The following is a 16,645-nucleotide window of genomic DNA, read 5'->3' as shown; positions in this document are numbered from 1 at the left end:
CGGCGCAGCACATGCATGCAAATCGTAGCCACGAGCAATTAAATACATATGTACCGTTAATTACGTGTTTACATACATCAAGCACGTCCCTGACAGGCAGCAGGACGGGGCCCAGGGACTGCTCCTTGCACCTCCCTGGTGCTCCCAGGACAGGGAAGGGTGAGGGGGACATCTGTGCCCTGCCTCAGGTGGCATCTGAGGGACACCAGCATTTTCTTCGACACCTGAGTGTGGCAGGTTTAACACTGTCACAGAAGGGGGTTTTAATCCTGACTTCCCCTCGCCTTCCCCAGCACTGGGGAGATGAAAACAGGCTTACAGCACTTGATTATTTATTTTCCCCCAGCTCTGGTCAATCCTCTTTGCTCAGGCCTGGATCCCCGCTGAGCATCTGAGGCCTCGGCAGCACCAGGCGCGGGAAGAAGCGGCCGAGGCGCCCTGGCTGCAGCGTGCAGGGCTAAATTTGGCCCCTGTGACTTCCTCCCCTATGGGACACCCGGGTGGTTTTTCTTGTCTCCTGTTACAGATAATGCAAAGGCCGGTCCTGAAGCCGCAGCTCAGCGAAACCCCGGCCCAGCAGGAAGGAGGGACAGTGGGGACAGAGCAGAGACCAGGGGACACTCGGCCCGCCGGCTCAGCTGTGGCTTTGTGCAGCGTCGGACAGGTCACCTGGCTCCTGCAGCGCTGCTCCTCAGCCCTCCCCAGGCATTTCTTCACCTTTCAAGTGCATTGCAAAACAGTCGTCGTTCTGTTCCGAGAGATGCCTGCGGTTCTTTCACGCCTCTCAGGCTTTTTTCCTTGAAACTCCAGTGCCAGAGTCAAGTGGTTATGTCAAAATGTGTTTGCATTTGAAACAAAAAAGAGTTTCTCAGCCTTGTGACCCCAGAGGGAAGTTTGTGACTACGTGCCCAGGGGCTTGGCTGCCTGGAGTGGCCCAGCCTGCTTGGGAGCACCTGTGGCTCCAAGGGTCCATCTGCCTCAGGGAGTTTGGAGTCTGCTTGGTTTTGACCCCACCGTCTGCACCACAGCAGAGCTCTGTGCAAGATAGTGCCCTTGCTCTGCAGAAGCAGAAACTGAGAAAAACAGACCAAAAAAAAATATCCAAAGGGGTTTGCCAGTGCAGCACTCCACCAGCCCGGCTCGCCTGGAGATGGTCTGTGCTCATCGCAGATGTTTTTCCCAGCCGTGGCGCGGGATCAGCTGGATGGATCACCCTGAGTGCAGCCCGTGTCCCTGTCCTGCCCTGTGCTCCTGCCCTCAGGAGAGCCCGCAGGAGCCCCACGTTCCAGGAGAGGGGACACCACTGCCGCCCCTGGTTATTTCCCTCCCGGTCGCTCAGTTATTTTTGTTAACGCTTATTAAGGAAGACTTGGGAGAGCTCTTTGTTAAGGGCTCACACTCACTTCAATTAAAGGCTAAGAAAACTACCCAAGCGTATCACTGACTCATCGGAGAAATCCCGACGAGCACGTAGCCGCCTAAACTCTGTTCTTGTTTTCACAGCTAAAGGACCGAGAGGGGACACAGGAACAAAACCTGTGAGACTCACAGCTCACTCAGATGAGAGGGAAAAGGAGTTGGGACCCACTTTCCTCTCGGCAGTGCCGGGCTGGGCTCTCCCAGCCCCTCTCTTACACATCCCAGCCCAGAGCCGGGCTGGGAGCAGAGCGAGCCGAGGCGCTGAGAGCCCCCGGGGGGAAGGACTCGCAGGAGCTCTATTTAGAAAGGGCAAGTCTGTGCCAAACCTGACGAACTTTCCTTTACCCAGAATTATAACTGGAAGTCTAAAAAGCCACAGTGTTTGAAAACACATATTTACATTATATATGCCCCAAAGCAGAATAAACAAAGGTTAGATTTGTAAACTCTCCATCTTAATTAAAGCAGCGCTGCTTAGGACAAACCCACATAACAGGCGGCTTGAAGTGTTGTGTTATTTAATTTATACCTTCCAGCTCCCTTAGTCATGGAGCTGGGACAGCGATAGCATCAGCAGCCACCCCGCTGTGCGGCGCACAGGGAATTTCTAGGGCACTGGGAGCCGTGTGGCCCATTTACCACCGTCCCGAGGCTGTGCTTTTCTGCCTTTTCAAACTCAAATCTTCCCTCCTTCTCCCTTGGCGCTTCCCACGTTGTTAGGAAGGAAGGGAATGCTGCTGGGTGTCTCCTGCCTGCAGTGCCAGTGCCGAGGCTGGTGGTGGGAGGCTGCCCAGGGACCTGCCAGCAGCCGAGCTGCCCCCGCTGCCCCAGCCCTGCTCTGCCCGGTGCCAGCTCCTGCTGACAGTCCCTGCTCCCATCCCCTGGGCCAGCGTGTGCTTGCACCACCTGCAATAGAAACTGCGGTCAAATATTTCAGCTTTAGAGGAACTCCTTTCTGTTCATGCTCCGAGTGCCACAGCAGGCTTTGAATTTCGCAGCTCTGTGGGGCTGAGAGCCCTCGAGTGTGTAAATAAGCTGCGCTGATGGTGCTGAGAATGTGCTCCCCGCAGGCAATTTCCTTCAGCTGCTTCCCAAGTTCTGTCTTCTCTGGTTTCTCTCTTCGCAGCCTCGTTTCTCTCTCGGAGAGATCAGGGACACTAAACAGAGACAGTGAATTACATCTGTGGGAAGCAGGTGTGGAAGCAGAGTGTGCCTGCTGGGAGGAGCCGCGGGATGATCCAGCATCCTCAGGAGAGCATCCCACGGTCTCCCACTGCCCAGCACCTGCTGGATGAGCATCCCTGACCCACAGCAAAAGGAGGGTGGACGGTGCTGCAGGGACAGACAACCCATTTACTGGGCAGAGGGAAATGGGAACAGAAAGGGACAGGAAAATGGATGGGGAAAGGGAAAGGGAAAGGGAAAGGGAAAGGGAAAGGGAAAGGGAAAGGGAAAGGGAAAGGGAAAGGGAAAGGGAAAGGGAAAGGGAAAGGGAAAGGGAAAGGGAAAGGGAAAGGGAAAGGGAAAGGGAAAGGGAAAGGGAAAGGGAAAGGGAAAGGGAAAGGGAAAGGGAAAGGAAAGCTCTTGCCAGATGGCTGCCCACAGTCCCAGTCTCCATCCTGCTCTCGAGGGTGGCAGAGATGTCCTGTCCTGCCCGTGCCGGGCCAGGGCCACCCCCAGCCGGCCCCGGGCTCGGTGGGAGCGCTGCCACTGCCGAGAGCCCTGGAGCCTTCTCGTAATTAAAGCATCGCTTCACTTTTCAAAAGAGGGAAATAGGATGCAGGAAATTACCAGCCAGCCCGGCTGGAGCACTGGGAGGCAGGACGGCGATCGGTGGGGAAGCAGCCCCAGGGGAAGGAGCGCTGTCACTGGGACTCGCAGGGATGGCCGAGCGCTGCTCCCTGCTCTGCTTTCCTGCGTTTAGCCCCAAACTCTGCGGTGATGTGTAAGGAGGAGGGAGGGAAGCTGGAGAAGCCAGGGGGATGGCCAGGGCAGGGAGGATGTGGTGCCAGGGCTGTGACAGTGGGCTCCGCACGGAGCTGGCTGCCAGCCCCCACCACGCTCAGCATTTCAGGGCTCCCCGAGGGCCGCGCTCCCGCCAGGCAGGAAAAGCCTCACGGTTACTCCATGCTTTAGGCATTCCCTGGTGAAAGCATTCCCATGGCAAACCGCCCTGCAATGGTCACTCCCTTCCCTGCAGCGCTCCCGAACTCTTTCCTCCCTGCTGCACCTCCCACGCCCCCTGACCCCCACTCTGCCTCACCTGCCATGGCAAACCCAGGGGGGAAACCCTTCCTGCCTTCCTGGGGTTTCCTCATCCTCCCTAACCTTTGCCTCCCCGTCCCTCACTGTCTCCTGTCCCTGGGACACGGCTGATTCCCGCTGTCCTACGGCCCGAGCTCGGCTTAGCCCGGCGGGGCAGGGGCTGGCCGCCTTCCCCCGGCGCTCGCTGGGGCCCAGCACACGCCGGGAAGCGCTCGGAGCTTCCTCCGGCCGAGGGACAGCGAGCCCTGGGCTATGTTTAGCCCTGCGGCCGCACGCCGGGAAGTGCCCTTATCTCTTCCCACCTCCTTGTCCTCAGCCGTGCCTGGGCTAATCTCTGCTTGGCACCTTGAGCGCCGCGCTGCCCCACGCCGCCAGCGCCCAGCGCCTTTTTCTTGCTATTTTAGTAATCTCCGTCACAACTTTTTTTTATTTTCCCCCCCCATAGAACGGCCGCTGTCATCTCTGCCCCACGGAGGGAAAGAGCCGCGCCAGGCGGCCCCGGGGATGCTGCGGCAGGGTCCGTGTCCCTGCTCATCTCTGGCGCTGCGGGGACACCCGGGGGACACCCCGGGACAGCCGCACACGGGGCAGCAGAGCCGGGCACTGCTGTCTCATGCTGGGGATTGCCCCCGATTCACACCAAACCCTAGAACCGTGGAATGGTTTGGGCTGGAGGGGATACTGAAGATCAGTTCCACCACCCTGCCGAGGGCAGGGACACCTCCCACTCGACCAGGTTGCTCCAAGCCCCGTCCCTGTACACTTCCAGGGATGGATGGGGCAGCCACAGCTCCTGTGTGTCCTTCCGATTTACAGGGTGTGCACAGACACTCTTTCTGTCTCGCACGGGACATTTCAGAGCCCTCCTGGCAAGTGCTCCCCGACCCCTGCTCAGCCCCTGCTGCCCTCAGCACTCTGCCTTTGAACCTGCTGAACTCTGCTGCTCTCCAGGAAAACTGTTTCCCAGTTTGATTTAAAAACTTCCCGAGCCAGAGCTCGTACCAATTACTTAGCAGCGCATTGCTCCGGTTAATCACCAGTGACCATTTTTAGTAATAATTCCTGCGGGGCCAAGGACTGCAGGGAAACATCCGCTCCTGCCTTGCTCCCCTTCCCACCATCTGCCCCGGCTCCTCCCGGGCACGGCATGTGCAGCGGCAGGCACATAAGGTCAGCGCATTTAGGGAAAAACATCACCGCTGAATTAGAGCAGCCGAGCCAGCGAGGAAATCCTAACGCTAATCCCTGATCTTTCACTGACACACGGCAAAGCTCGGCCGAGCCGGCTGCTTCCCTCCTCCCCAGCCACAGCTGGAAAACACGGATAATGCTGCATTACCTTCCCTGCAGGGCTGCTGCGATTAATAGCAGCAGAGAGCTCTGAAATCCTTCAGGGATGGGGATGGCAGGGATTAATACTCGGCTAGATGGTCCCTCAGGACCATTTGCCAATGCTGTGCCCCATTTTCTTTATTCTTTGCTATTTACTTTTATTTTTTTCTGGGACCTGGGTGGTGTTTAATCTCATTTGGCAGTTATGGATTGTCTCCAAAATAATCAATGTTTGTGCATTCATCTGCATCGCTCAGCTGATCCCACAGGGATGAGCATGCATTGCTGGCGGGAGCCTCGGGCAGAGCATCCCTGCTCTCACTGGCCAAGGAACCAACTTTGCTCCATGTTTCCAAGGAGGAAACAAAACCTTTGGTGGTAGCAGGCAGCTCTGCCTCAAATGCATTTCGGTGCCGTCGGGAAAATACCCTCTGTCATCCTGCAAATCAGGCAGAAAATGATGCTCCCCATGCCCTCCCTCCTGCCCGTGCCCTTTGTAGAGGCACGCACGTGTGAGGATGGAGAATCAATGGATCCAGAATCTGCACATCGGAATATTTCCCCAGTGTTTCATCTTGTATCAAAAATCACTACAAAAATACAGCCCTGCCCTTTTGTCAGAAGGAAAACACCCAGAGTTCAGCAAACTGCCAAGTTTTTCATGTTTAAATTTCCACTGGCTGCTGCTCTCCGCAGCATCCCAGCCAGTCAAGCACCCCGTGGGATGCAGGCAGCCCCAGAGCTCCGGATCCACGCTGGCAAATCTTCCCAGGTCGGCATCCGCGTGCTTTGAGCTCGTCAGGATCTGTCACGTCATCAGCTGCGCAGAGGGCAACCAAGTCATGCGAGAAACGGGCATTTCTTAAAAAAATACAGGACCCGAAGCGTGAATCGTGGCTGAGTCACTGAAACACGAAACTCACTAAAAGGATGAATTAGAGCTATTAGAATATAGAGGTAATTACTCATGTGAACAATGCCCTGCTCGACTCTTTAATGATTACACAAATTAGTGCATAAAATTATGTTAATGGCTCTGCAAGAGGCACATCCACCCAGCCCGCCGGGCGGGAGGGGACGCAGAGCTGAGCCAGGTCCCCCTCGGCACCCAGGAGCAAAGAGAGCGCCAGGAGAGGCTGCAGCCCGTCCTGCGGCTCTGCCAGGCTCTGTGCCTGCCCTGTCCCGCAGCTCTGCCAGGCTCCGTGCCTGTCCTGCGGCTCTGCCAGGCTCTGTGCCCATCCCGCAGCTCTGCCAGGCTCTGTGCCCATCCCATCCCGCAGGCTCTGTGCCTATCCTGCGGCTCTGCTGCACTCCAGGACCATCCTGCAGTTCTGCCAGGCTCTGTGCCTATCCCATCCTTCAGCTCTGCCCTGCTCCATGCCCATCCTGTCCCACAGCTCTGCCAGGCTCCGTGCCCGTTCTGTCCTGTGACTCTGCCCTGCTCTGTGCCCATCCCGCAGCTCTGCCAGCTGCTGTGACCACCCCACGGCACTGCCAGGCTCTGTGTGTATCCTGCAGCTCTGCTGGGCTCCAGGACCATCCTGCAGCTCTGTCCTGCTCCATGTCCATCCTGCAGCTCTGTCCTGCTCCATGCCCATCCTGCAGCTCTGCCAGGCTCTGTGCCCATCCCATCCTGCAGCTCTGCCAGGCTCTGTGCCCATCCCATCCCGCAGCTCTGCCAGGCTCTGTGCCCATCCCATCCCACAGCTCTGCCAGGCTCTGTGCCCATCCTGCAGCTCTGCCAGGCTCTGTGCCCATCCCATCCCGCAGCTCCACTGGGTTAGGACAAAACACTGCAGGGACCATGCAAGTGGCACGTCACTAACTCACCTTCAGGCGTGTGGGAGAGGGGTTTTAAGGAACGTTTATTACACAGGGACCTGCCTGGAATCTTCATTTTTCCTAATAATTCAGTTTTGTATTTGAAACCGCTCCAACTGCAATTCCAGGTAAACTGCTCTTCCCGTGCAGGTGCAGCGAGGATCATTCTGCACTCGACGTGGGGGACTCTCACCAAAGCTGGGGCTCTTTTAAGCCAATCTAGAAATGACTCTAATTTTGCTGCACAGCTAAAAACTCTGCTGTTATCAAGAGCAAGAAACCTCAGGGCACAACCATCTCGCACAGATCAACAAAAGAATCCCCTGTACCAAAGCAGAAGTTTCTGTTAGGAAAAAACACCCCAAACAAACAACAAGAAAAGAAAAAAGAACCCAAAACCTCAAACTGTGGTTTCTAGGAGAAACCACAGCTTTTCTAACCGTTTCTATTTCAGAGCTAGTGTTGGGTTTATTAAGTCCGGGGCTATCAGGACGATGTGCAATTAAGGAGAGATTCCCTCCCTCTCCAGGGCGCTTTCCCGAAGTGCTGGCACAATGAAGGCAGTATCGGCCGGGCTGCCGGGCAGCTGCACGGCCCAGGGCGGCCCAGAGGGGCCACGCAGCCCCGGGGCGCACAATCGGCCTCAGTTGTACCAACAAAGCGGCACTATGGCAGCGCAGGAGCATCGCAACAGGCAGATCCCTGCAGGAGCGGCGCGGCTCAGCCAGCGCTGCCTGCTCGCAGAGCAGCACAAACCCACCTGCTGCGGGATGGAGAAAGGATTTAGGAGAGGGGGTTACGCTCGGATGTCCTCTCTGCTTTAACAAAGGCGATTCCATTTCCCTACCCCTTCCCACCTTCTTCAGGAAGAATGGAATCTCAATCTTCATTTCAGGAAGAACATGTTCATGAAAGAAGACACCTGGTGCCTTGGCTGGCATCTGTTGAAATCCTAGCAAATACCTGCCCGGAAAAGGTGCTGGTGGAACAGCCACCATGGGCTACCTGCCTGCAGCCAGCCCATTCCCACTAATGCATCGTTATTATGGGATATTAAAATCCTAAAACGTGATTATAGGATATTAAAATCAGTGCCAGCTTCACCCACCAGCCCCAGCTGGGTGAGTGGATGGCTCCCAGGAAGCAGATTTCCCACGGGGGAAGTCAAACAGGCACTTACTCAGATTCACTTTCACCCTTGGGGAAGCTGAAGGGCAAAAGAGACGGCACCAGGCTCCGCGGGTTGTGCCAGGCACGAGTGTTGCTCCCAAAACTCACTGACTCCTCAGCACCTCTGTCACAATGTTAATGAACTCATAACGTGGTATAATTAAAAACTGAGAGTGTGTCAGGAGGCACAGCCTCCTCCAGTTAACTTCTCCTAATGCTGTCAAACCTGGTTCATAGCACATTTCTGAGATATTAATTTAATTCCTCTATTTTATGTCAATCAGAGAACATGATGTTCCCCCCGAGGACGGTAGAACACTCTGGATCAGAATCTGAAATTAAAACACAGGGCACTTGGGGAAAGCCTTGCTTCACCCTGTGGTTTCCCTGCTCCAGCACTGCCTGGCTGGCTGCTCGCATCACGGCGACAGAAACAATTTTACAGGAAAAAGGGAATGTGGGAGAGCTCCACACTGGGAACTGGTTTATTACAGGATCTCAAAGCGTTTCACAAACACCACAGCTGGGACACAGAGAACAAAATGAGTGGGTGATGCTGGGGCTGGAAGAGACCAGCAGCTCCTCCTGGGGTGACCCGAGCTCTCCCCTTGGAGGGGGAAAGCCAGGAGGAGAATCCAGGAGTGCTCTGTTCCTGCCCATTCTCCAGGTGAAATGGAAAGGCAGCCTCTCCACACCACGGGGAGGATCACAGCCTTCTGCCAGAGGTGCGGTCCCCACCACAGACTCTGTGTCAGAAGCTCTCCAGGAAGGTGGACTCCAGGAACACTCCACAAAGCCCCAAGTAGAGAACACTGCGTTCCCACCTCCTCCTCCTGGCAGTGCCCTCCCGGAGCATCCACAGGGTGATCCAAACCACTGAGATAATCTCAGGAGCAAACAATCCTCAGGTAGTTCCCACTCCACACACAGATGAGACTTGGAGCACATCCTGCACCCACTGGCTCCCTGGTGCCAGAAACAGCCTTGACAAATTACAGCCTTCCTGAGCCTCCAGCACACACCTTGTACAAGGAATTCCGAGTTACAGCCTTCCTGAGCCTCCAGCACACACCTTGTACAAGGAATTCTGAGTTACAGCCTTCCTGAGCCTCCAGCACACACCTCATACAGAGAATTCCACATCCTACTCAGCTGAACTGCCCCCGAAATCGGTGTTCCAGACACCCATGAGCTCCTGGTGAACCTTAGAGGCACCAGCTCTTCCTGGACTCCCTGGCTCAGAACTAAAACCTGTAAGGGGGGACAGTGACCCCCTGGGTGTGCCAGGGTCCTTCACCCCTCCTCCCCGTGGGTGCTTTGCAGAGGGATCCTCTCCACACTCCAGTCCTGGCACACCAATCTCTTCAGGTATGAAACACCCTGAGCACACCTGTACCCTTTGAAATCACTTTCAGCTTCCTTCACTGCCCGTGATGGACCAGGGCAATTCCCAGCACTTTGGGGTTTTTGGGCCAAACTTCACCTTTGTTGCCACAGAGCCCTCACTGCCCCCATTTCCCAAATCCTCACCAACTTCTCCAGCGACAGCCACGCACCTTCCCCAGTGCCACGGCCTCCTTTGGAGATGCAGCCCACGGGGGCAGGTGCCCTGGGCCAGCCTGGCCATGGGTGCCACAGGGCTGCAATCCCATGCCCACAGCTCAAGGACACTCACAGGAGCCCAGCTCCTGCTCCATCCTCCCACACCAGAAATGGTCACACAGACCAGTCCTGCCCCATTGAGCCCCAGGACGAACCCATAAATCCCCCATTTCCCCCATGTGATCTCCTACCAACACCCAGCGCTCCTGCCTTTAAAAGGAGAGAGAATTCATTCTTTTCCCCTCCCCAACTACTAAATTCCACCCATTTCCCAGGGAACTGATCCTTTATTGAGGAGAAGCTCAAACATGGACGTTTCCTGCGGAACACTCCGGCTCTGTTCCACACAAAAGGCTTTTGTCCGGATCCCCAACGCGAGGGCGGCAGGCGAGGACGAGACTCTGTGACCAACGATGACACGGGGCGTGTTTTTGTAAAAATTTTATTTGTCAAAGAAAAAAAAGCAACGGCCAATTGAAACCTACGTCATCTTTAACTCCAATTTTGGTCTTTAAATTTAGAGAAATGACTTATTTACTTTTATTTTTTTTAAACAAACCCCCCTTTTTCCCCTTTAAGGTTTACCATCTACTCGTGCTGAATCCTTCCAAGGAGATTGCTCCAGCGTACCTCTCCAGGTCCTCGCTTTGCTCCTTTTACCAAAAAAATGCAAAACTCCATCGTGCATCTTAAGGGCTCCAATCGTCAAAAATAGGAAAAAAAATATCTTTGGAATAGCCAATTGAGTTGAATAAAAAAATCCACACGAATGCGGTTTGGTTGGGGCAGGAATCCACTCCTATGTTCCTGGTAATTTGATCCCGCTCCATGAATCCTTGTAATTCAGCCTCCCTATCCTATCCACATTATGATTTGAATCCAATGATCCAGCTCCAAGGATTGGGATCCAGTGAGCCCTCTCCAATCCAAACCTTTATAACCAGCAAAACCAAAAAAGAGGAGGCAAAAAGTTAGATACTGTAATGAAAAAATAGGATTCTGGGGAATGATCAGTTATGTTTGCCATCAATTAATTCAGATGTACAGTAATAACTATCAATTCCCCAAAACAAACTTTCCAATGGTGATGCTCAGATAATTTCTTTAGAAATGTTAATTACTATTTGGAGGAAACATTGTAAATATTTACAATATGTCAACTGGAAATGCCAACATACTCAGCGCATTGGTGGGTACGAGGTTTTGTGGTTGTAAAAAATGGTTTTACTAAACTGGAAAAGCTTTAACTGCTCGGTCTATCCACCTACTATGGAATGGCTGGACTACAGCTGCACTCCCAGCTGGAGGGAACGTTAACAATCAGTGTTTTCACACGGATTGTGAGTCAATCGTGAATTAGTCTGAGGGGGAAGGGCTGAGACTTAAACTATTCCCCACTAGGTTTGCTATTTTTATTTTGCTTTCATTCTGGTACTTATAAAAATGCAACAGCCACGCTGTATCAGTCACACAGAGGACATGCAGATTTTAGCAGTATTGATATTATACTCTGATTGCAAGTTCTACTACAAGTGTACGGATACTACGGACATGGACACTTGTAACCAAACGCTGCGGGACAAATAAACCAATACTCCCCCCCCGGCCCCGGTTATTCCTTTAAAAAACTAGAATGGAATAGAGAATTACAAAAGCAGGGATTTGGCCACAATTGCCCCCCCAGAAAAGGAAGTTTTAAAAGAGAAGAGCAATCGCAGCCTGCGGTCACGAGAACATGCCTGAAGCGACACGTGGGGACACGTAGGTGCTCGGCCTCAATTCCCCTGTCTCTCAGTATAAGGTCAATACTGCCAAGTTCATCTGTGACAATAGCACTTGGAGTCATACCATTGCCTCCATTATTGATCTGATCCTCCTCAATCCTCCTTTTGACAATCCTAAAATGATTGACATGTGCTCCACAATCCTTTAATCCAAAGCATTCTTAATCCATCTCTTCAGATATGTCTACAGAAAGACACACGAAAAGGCAAGATAAAATGTAAGATCCCCCAGAAGAGACAAGTTAGCCACAAACATCCCAACATCCCCAGCTCGTCTCGACCACAGCGCAACACTGAGACATTTACACAGCAATACCACGGCTCCAAGAATGTTGGTATTGAACTAGAACTAAACCGGAACAATCCTGACTGACAGCAATTAAAATACAATTTACCAAAGACAGGAGGGGAATGTCGGTGTGGAGGAGCAAATACTCACTAGGGATTTTACACAAGAATGCAATTCAACACTTCAGCCAATTCGAGTAAAACAGTTGGAATTTAAAAAAAAAATGAAAGACTGTACTAAGTAAAGGAAAACTGTGTACAACATGGGGTTCTACAAAAAGATCAGAGCTAGAGTGATGTTTATGTACGAGATCGGGATCTGCTGTGGCGGGGAGAGTAGCGTGGAGATCCTCTGCTTCTTCTTGGGGAATAACTGCGGCTTCTGCTGTTGCTTCGACTACGGCTCCTGCTACGACTACGGCTGCGGGACCGAGATCTTCCATAGCTTGGGCTTCTTGGGCCATCAACTTTAACACGGATGTAGGCAGTTTCTCCCTATTGAATAGACAGAACTTTCGATTGAAACGTCGAGGCTTCAGGGCCATGTTTCAGGCATGCTGACAGACTGCAGACAGCGTTACTACGGCCGGGACAGACAGCAGAGCTTACACGTCTATGTCCAGCCTGACCACACACTTATTTAGCTGCTTTATAACCAAACAATGAACACCACACGTTCCTTACCTTCAAATCCTACTGTTAAGCCCCTTGTATCCAATTCTGGCCAAAGAAAGTAAGTGTGATACCTACCTCGTGAGATCTAAATTTAGTGTTATCCAGCTTTCGCACAGCGTAGGTCATGTCTTCCTTCCGCACAAACTCCACGACACCAGTGCCATCTCGGAAAACATCAGCATAACATACATCACCTGCTTCACGCATGTGATCCTTTAAATCCTGCCAACTTCCACTTGGAGGCAGCCCTACAGAAAAACCAAGACGTGACTTTAAAACCGGATTAGAGGCTCACCTCCTCCTTACAGCATCTGCAGCAGGCGCAGCGAAGGAGAGGAGCCCTCGGCATCGGGGGAACACCACTCCTCCCCTCCCGAAGCACACGGGGCGATGCTTTTTAAGAAGCTCGCAGCAGCACCGCGCCCGCAGGACCCCGGGGGAGCACTTAGGCTGAGAATGAGCAATGACTCACCCGAGACGATCACTCTGTACTCCGAGCGCCGGGACGGGGGGCCGTACCTGCCCCGGGGGGCTCCTCCCCCTCCGCCGCCGCCGCCGCCTCTGCCGGTGCCGCGGCCGCTCCGAGGGAACTCCACGCGGAGGCGATACCCATCGTAGTCGTAGCCGTCCCGCCCGTAGACGGCGTCCTCCGCGTCCCTGCGGGCGGCACGGGGCGGGCGGTGAGCGCGGCCGCCGCACCGCCCGCCTTTGTTCCCGCTTCCCGCCCGCCTCTCCCCGGCCGCCGCCTCTCCAGGCCCCGTTAGCGCGGCCCAGGCGCGCGGCGATGCTCCCGGGCGGGCGGCGGCGGCTCCGCCGGGGCTCTGGGGCCCAGGGCAGCGCCAGAGGGGTCTCACCTGGGGTCCTCAAACTCGACGAAGGCGAAGGGCGGGCCTCCGCGGCGGTTCTTCAAGTCGATGTCGCGGATAGCGCCGTACTTGTAGAACACGTCCTCGATGTCCTTGGTGCGGATGTCGGGGGGCAGGTTCCCCACATAGATGCGGCAGTCGTTGTTGCCGGCCGGGCCGCGGATGACGCCGCCGCCGGACATGGCGAGGTCGGCAATGTTTGCGGCGGCGCGGGGCGGTGCGGGCGGCGCGGGGCGGCGGTGGCGGGGCCGGGCCGGGCTCTCGGAGCGCTCGTCACCTCCCCCGACCGCCGCTTCAAAATGGCGCCCGCGGCTCCGCTCGCGCTGCCTCTGCGCGCACCGATCTCACCCCGGGACGCAGCACCGGCCGCAGCACCGCCCGCGCTCACGGCGGGCCTGCAGCGCACGCGTCTGCCGCCGCGCCCTCGCTCTTCCGCCCCGCGCAGGCGCGGTTCCACCGCAAAGTAGTCCCTCTGTTCTCGCCGCTCCGGAGAAGCCGAGTCCGTGCGGGTGGCGCAGCCGTGGGGCGCGAGGCTGCGGGAGCTCAGTTACACTGTGGGGAGCCGCCGTTCCAGGCGGCAGCAGAAACACGCGCCTCCCGGCAGCGGCTTAAACAGCGGAGGCTGCGTGACGTCACATCCGGTGCGGAGCCCCGCGCCTTTAGGCCCGGCCGGGGAGGGCGCGCCCCACAATGCACTGCGCGGGACGGCGGGCGCTCTTGGCGCCAAGCGCGGGGCGCCTCCCACAATGCACCGCGGTGATGGCGCGGACGGTGCCCGCTGTGTCCCCGCCGTGTCCTCGCTGTGTCCCCCGGGTGTCCCTGCTGTGTCCCCCGGGTGTCCCCGCCGTGGCCGAAGGGCCGCAGCACCGCGCTCAGTGCTCTGTCCCGGTGTGCCGTGCCTCGGGGAACGGAGAAAAGCTCTGCCCGCTGCCCGGGGGGCAGGACTCAAAATGGCCGCCCCGGGGCCACGGGAAGCGAGACGGGTCCCGAGTTCACACTTCGCCTTCAGCAGCTCAGCTCCGGCTTTAAATCTCGGGTTTGGGGTTTTCCCACCGCTCGTGGTGTGTTTTTGCAGTCCTGAACCCCTAGGATGGTTCCTGGGGGCTCTTGCATCCAGCATTTGCAGCTGAGCGTGACGAGCTTGGGCAAAACAAACTTTAAGAATGAACTTGAGTCGGCGCCTAAGTTAATAAAAGTGGAGGAACAAAAATAATTGATGCAAAGTCGCATCCCAAGTGGATACATTTGGGAACGCTGCTGAGGGCTGCGTGCTGCTGCAGAAGAACATTCTGTACTGTGCATTTATGAAGGTTTAATGTAGGGTCATGTGAAAAACAGACTCAAAAGAAGGCAAAAAAGGATATCCTGGGGAAGAACCAGTACAATAATATCCAAATATGTTTATAATATTGTAATTTGGGTAAAGACACTTTATATTTGCAGCGGAGTACTCTGCATTGTCACAAAGCCCTCAGAGATGTGTTAAAGCAGCTTTTAAGGGAGAAAACATTTCAGTGTGCCCTGGCCATGAGATGATACAAAAATGTGAGGTTGTGCAAAAAAATATTGAAATAAATGATCTTGTGTAATCTAGGTGTCTCATTGATTGATCCCTGGGCGTTTGTATCACAAATGTGGTGCTGGAGAGGTTTGGTTACTGAAACCACCATGAGGGGTTAAAACAGTGTTGGGGAGTGGAGAAAACCCTTTTAGGCTCATGAGTTAATTAAGGGATTGTGAAAAATGCCTCCTGGCTCTCTCTTGGAGCCCATCATGCTGCCCTCATTTTTCACATGTTAATGAAAAATGCATATTCCTTTGGAAAAACAGCAATCCGGGGCTGACAGGGAAGTATTTTCAGGATAACATCACAACCTGTGTGGCTGTTACAAATGCTGCTTTTTCTCTCCCTGAGGAGGAGGATGAGAGATCCCCGAGAGGCAGCGATGCCTCTGCCCCAGGGTTTTGAACGAGGAATGTCCCTGTTGGGTCACCAAGGGATTAAATGACAGCAGAGAGGTGGGGTGGGAGCCCATCTTCACAAGAGGCAAAGGGTAAATTCCCAGCTGCCTGGGATGTTCTGCATGTGTGACAGAGTTTTAGGGTTTTGCAATTCCCTTTGTAGTGGAACACAACGTGGTGAGCAGCGAGCGCAGTGCCTGTGAGGATCTATGTAGCATCAGTGGCTGATTTGGGGGAAATAATGGGGTTTTAAGATTATTTAGCAAGCTACTCACAATTTAACAAACTGTTCAGTTGCTTGCCAGCTCAGCACAAACCCCTTTTGGAGTTCCCATCCCTGGGAGTGTCCAGGGAATGTCAGGACGTGGCACTCAGTGGGGTGCTCTGGGTGAACAGGGTGGTGATGGGTCAAGGATTGGACTCAGTGGTCTTGGAGGTCTTTTCCAGCCTATGATTCAGGAATTCTGTGGTCCCTGGAAGTGTCCAAGGCCAGGCTGGACAAGATTGGGAGCAGCCTGGGACAGTGGAAAGTGTCCCTGCCCATGGCAGGGGTGGAACTGGGTGAGCTTTAAGGCCCCTCCCAACCCAAACCTTTCTGTGATATTAAAAAACCCCAACAAGTCCCCTTCCCACAAAAAAAAAACCCAAAAACAACAAAACAAACCCCACAAAGATCCTGATTATGCTTTTCCCAGGTGTAGGGAATCTCTATCCTTTGCCAAGAAATGAGTCTCTATTTTCAAAAACTTATTAAAACCACGGAAAGTTATTCTTAAAGGCATCATAAACCAATAGTAAGTCTGCCTGCTTGGTGAAAACCCCGTTGCATAATTTCTTTTGTGTCTGAATAATCCTCATAACTGCTTTAAATGATTCTCTTAATTACCTTAATGAAGTGTCTCTTTATAGAAGTATTAGATGTTTTCTTCCTCATTACCTTCCTTAGGTCTGTGTTATCAGTGGAGTGTTTAGTTGGATATGCTGCACAATACTTATTTCTCAGAGTAATTTTTGGCTTCCTATCAAAACACATATGTGGGGAATTAATAAGTTATATAGAAAATAAATTACTGGGAAGGAAAAGGCAAATAACCGTGTTAAAAAAAAAAAGGTGCCAACTACTGTAGAATGACAAGTTTTTGTTCTCAAAATGGGAGCAATGGAAACTAGGGTTTTCCAAGGGAGAATAATGCAAATATTACCCATATAACATCATTGCTTATTGTTGTTCCTGATGAAGCTTGGGAAGCAGGAGGTTTCCCAAGCAGAGCTGCAGGGCTGGGGCTGTGGCCCATGGCCTGTCATCGCCCAGCTCTGTCACAGAGAACCTGTTTGTCCTCATCCTTGCTACAGGGCAATCCAGCTGGGATTAGTCCTGACTAATCTTACTGTGTTGCAAAATAACAGTTCATCAAAGCTCAGATTGTTTGGGAGAAAAGGGTCGGTTTTTTGAGAGGCATC

General features: G+C 53.8%; 1 protein-coding gene across 2 annotated transcripts; it reads right to left on the bottom strand.

The window, feature by feature from the left end:
- Positions 1–10,035: 10,035 nt before the first annotated feature.
- SRSF1 (serine and arginine rich splicing factor 1) lies at positions 10,036–13,856 on the bottom strand. 2 transcript variants are annotated; one of them, XR_015278490.1, is made up of 5 exons: positions 13,211–13,809; positions 12,829–13,013; positions 12,432–12,604; positions 11,458–12,176; positions 10,036–10,541 (listed from the first exon to the last, which is right to left on the bottom strand). XR_015278490.1 is itself a non-coding variant. In XM_086859393.1 (4 exons), the coding sequence occupies exons 1-4, from the start codon at positions 13,402–13,404 to the stop codon at positions 11,982–11,984; spliced, it is 747 nt and encodes a 248-aa protein (XP_086715519.1). In that variant the 5' UTR covers positions 13,405–13,856; the 3' UTR covers positions 10,036–11,981. The 2 variants fall into 2 exon arrangements, 1 of the variants encoding a protein (XP_086715519.1); XM_086859393.1 differs by having other exon boundaries at positions 10,036–12,176; positions 13,211–13,856.
- Positions 13,857–16,645: the final 2,789 nt, after the last annotated feature.

The sequence above is a fragment of the Cyanistes caeruleus genome, chromosome 21 (assembly GCF_971803275.1).
Source record: "Cyanistes caeruleus chromosome 21, bCyaCae1.hap1.1, whole genome shotgun sequence".
Classification (NCBI taxonomy): Eukaryota; Metazoa; Chordata; class Aves; order Passeriformes; family Paridae; genus Cyanistes; species Cyanistes caeruleus.
The sequence above is the reverse complement of the archived record's forward strand: the minus strand, read 5'-3'. Positions and strand labels throughout refer to the sequence as shown.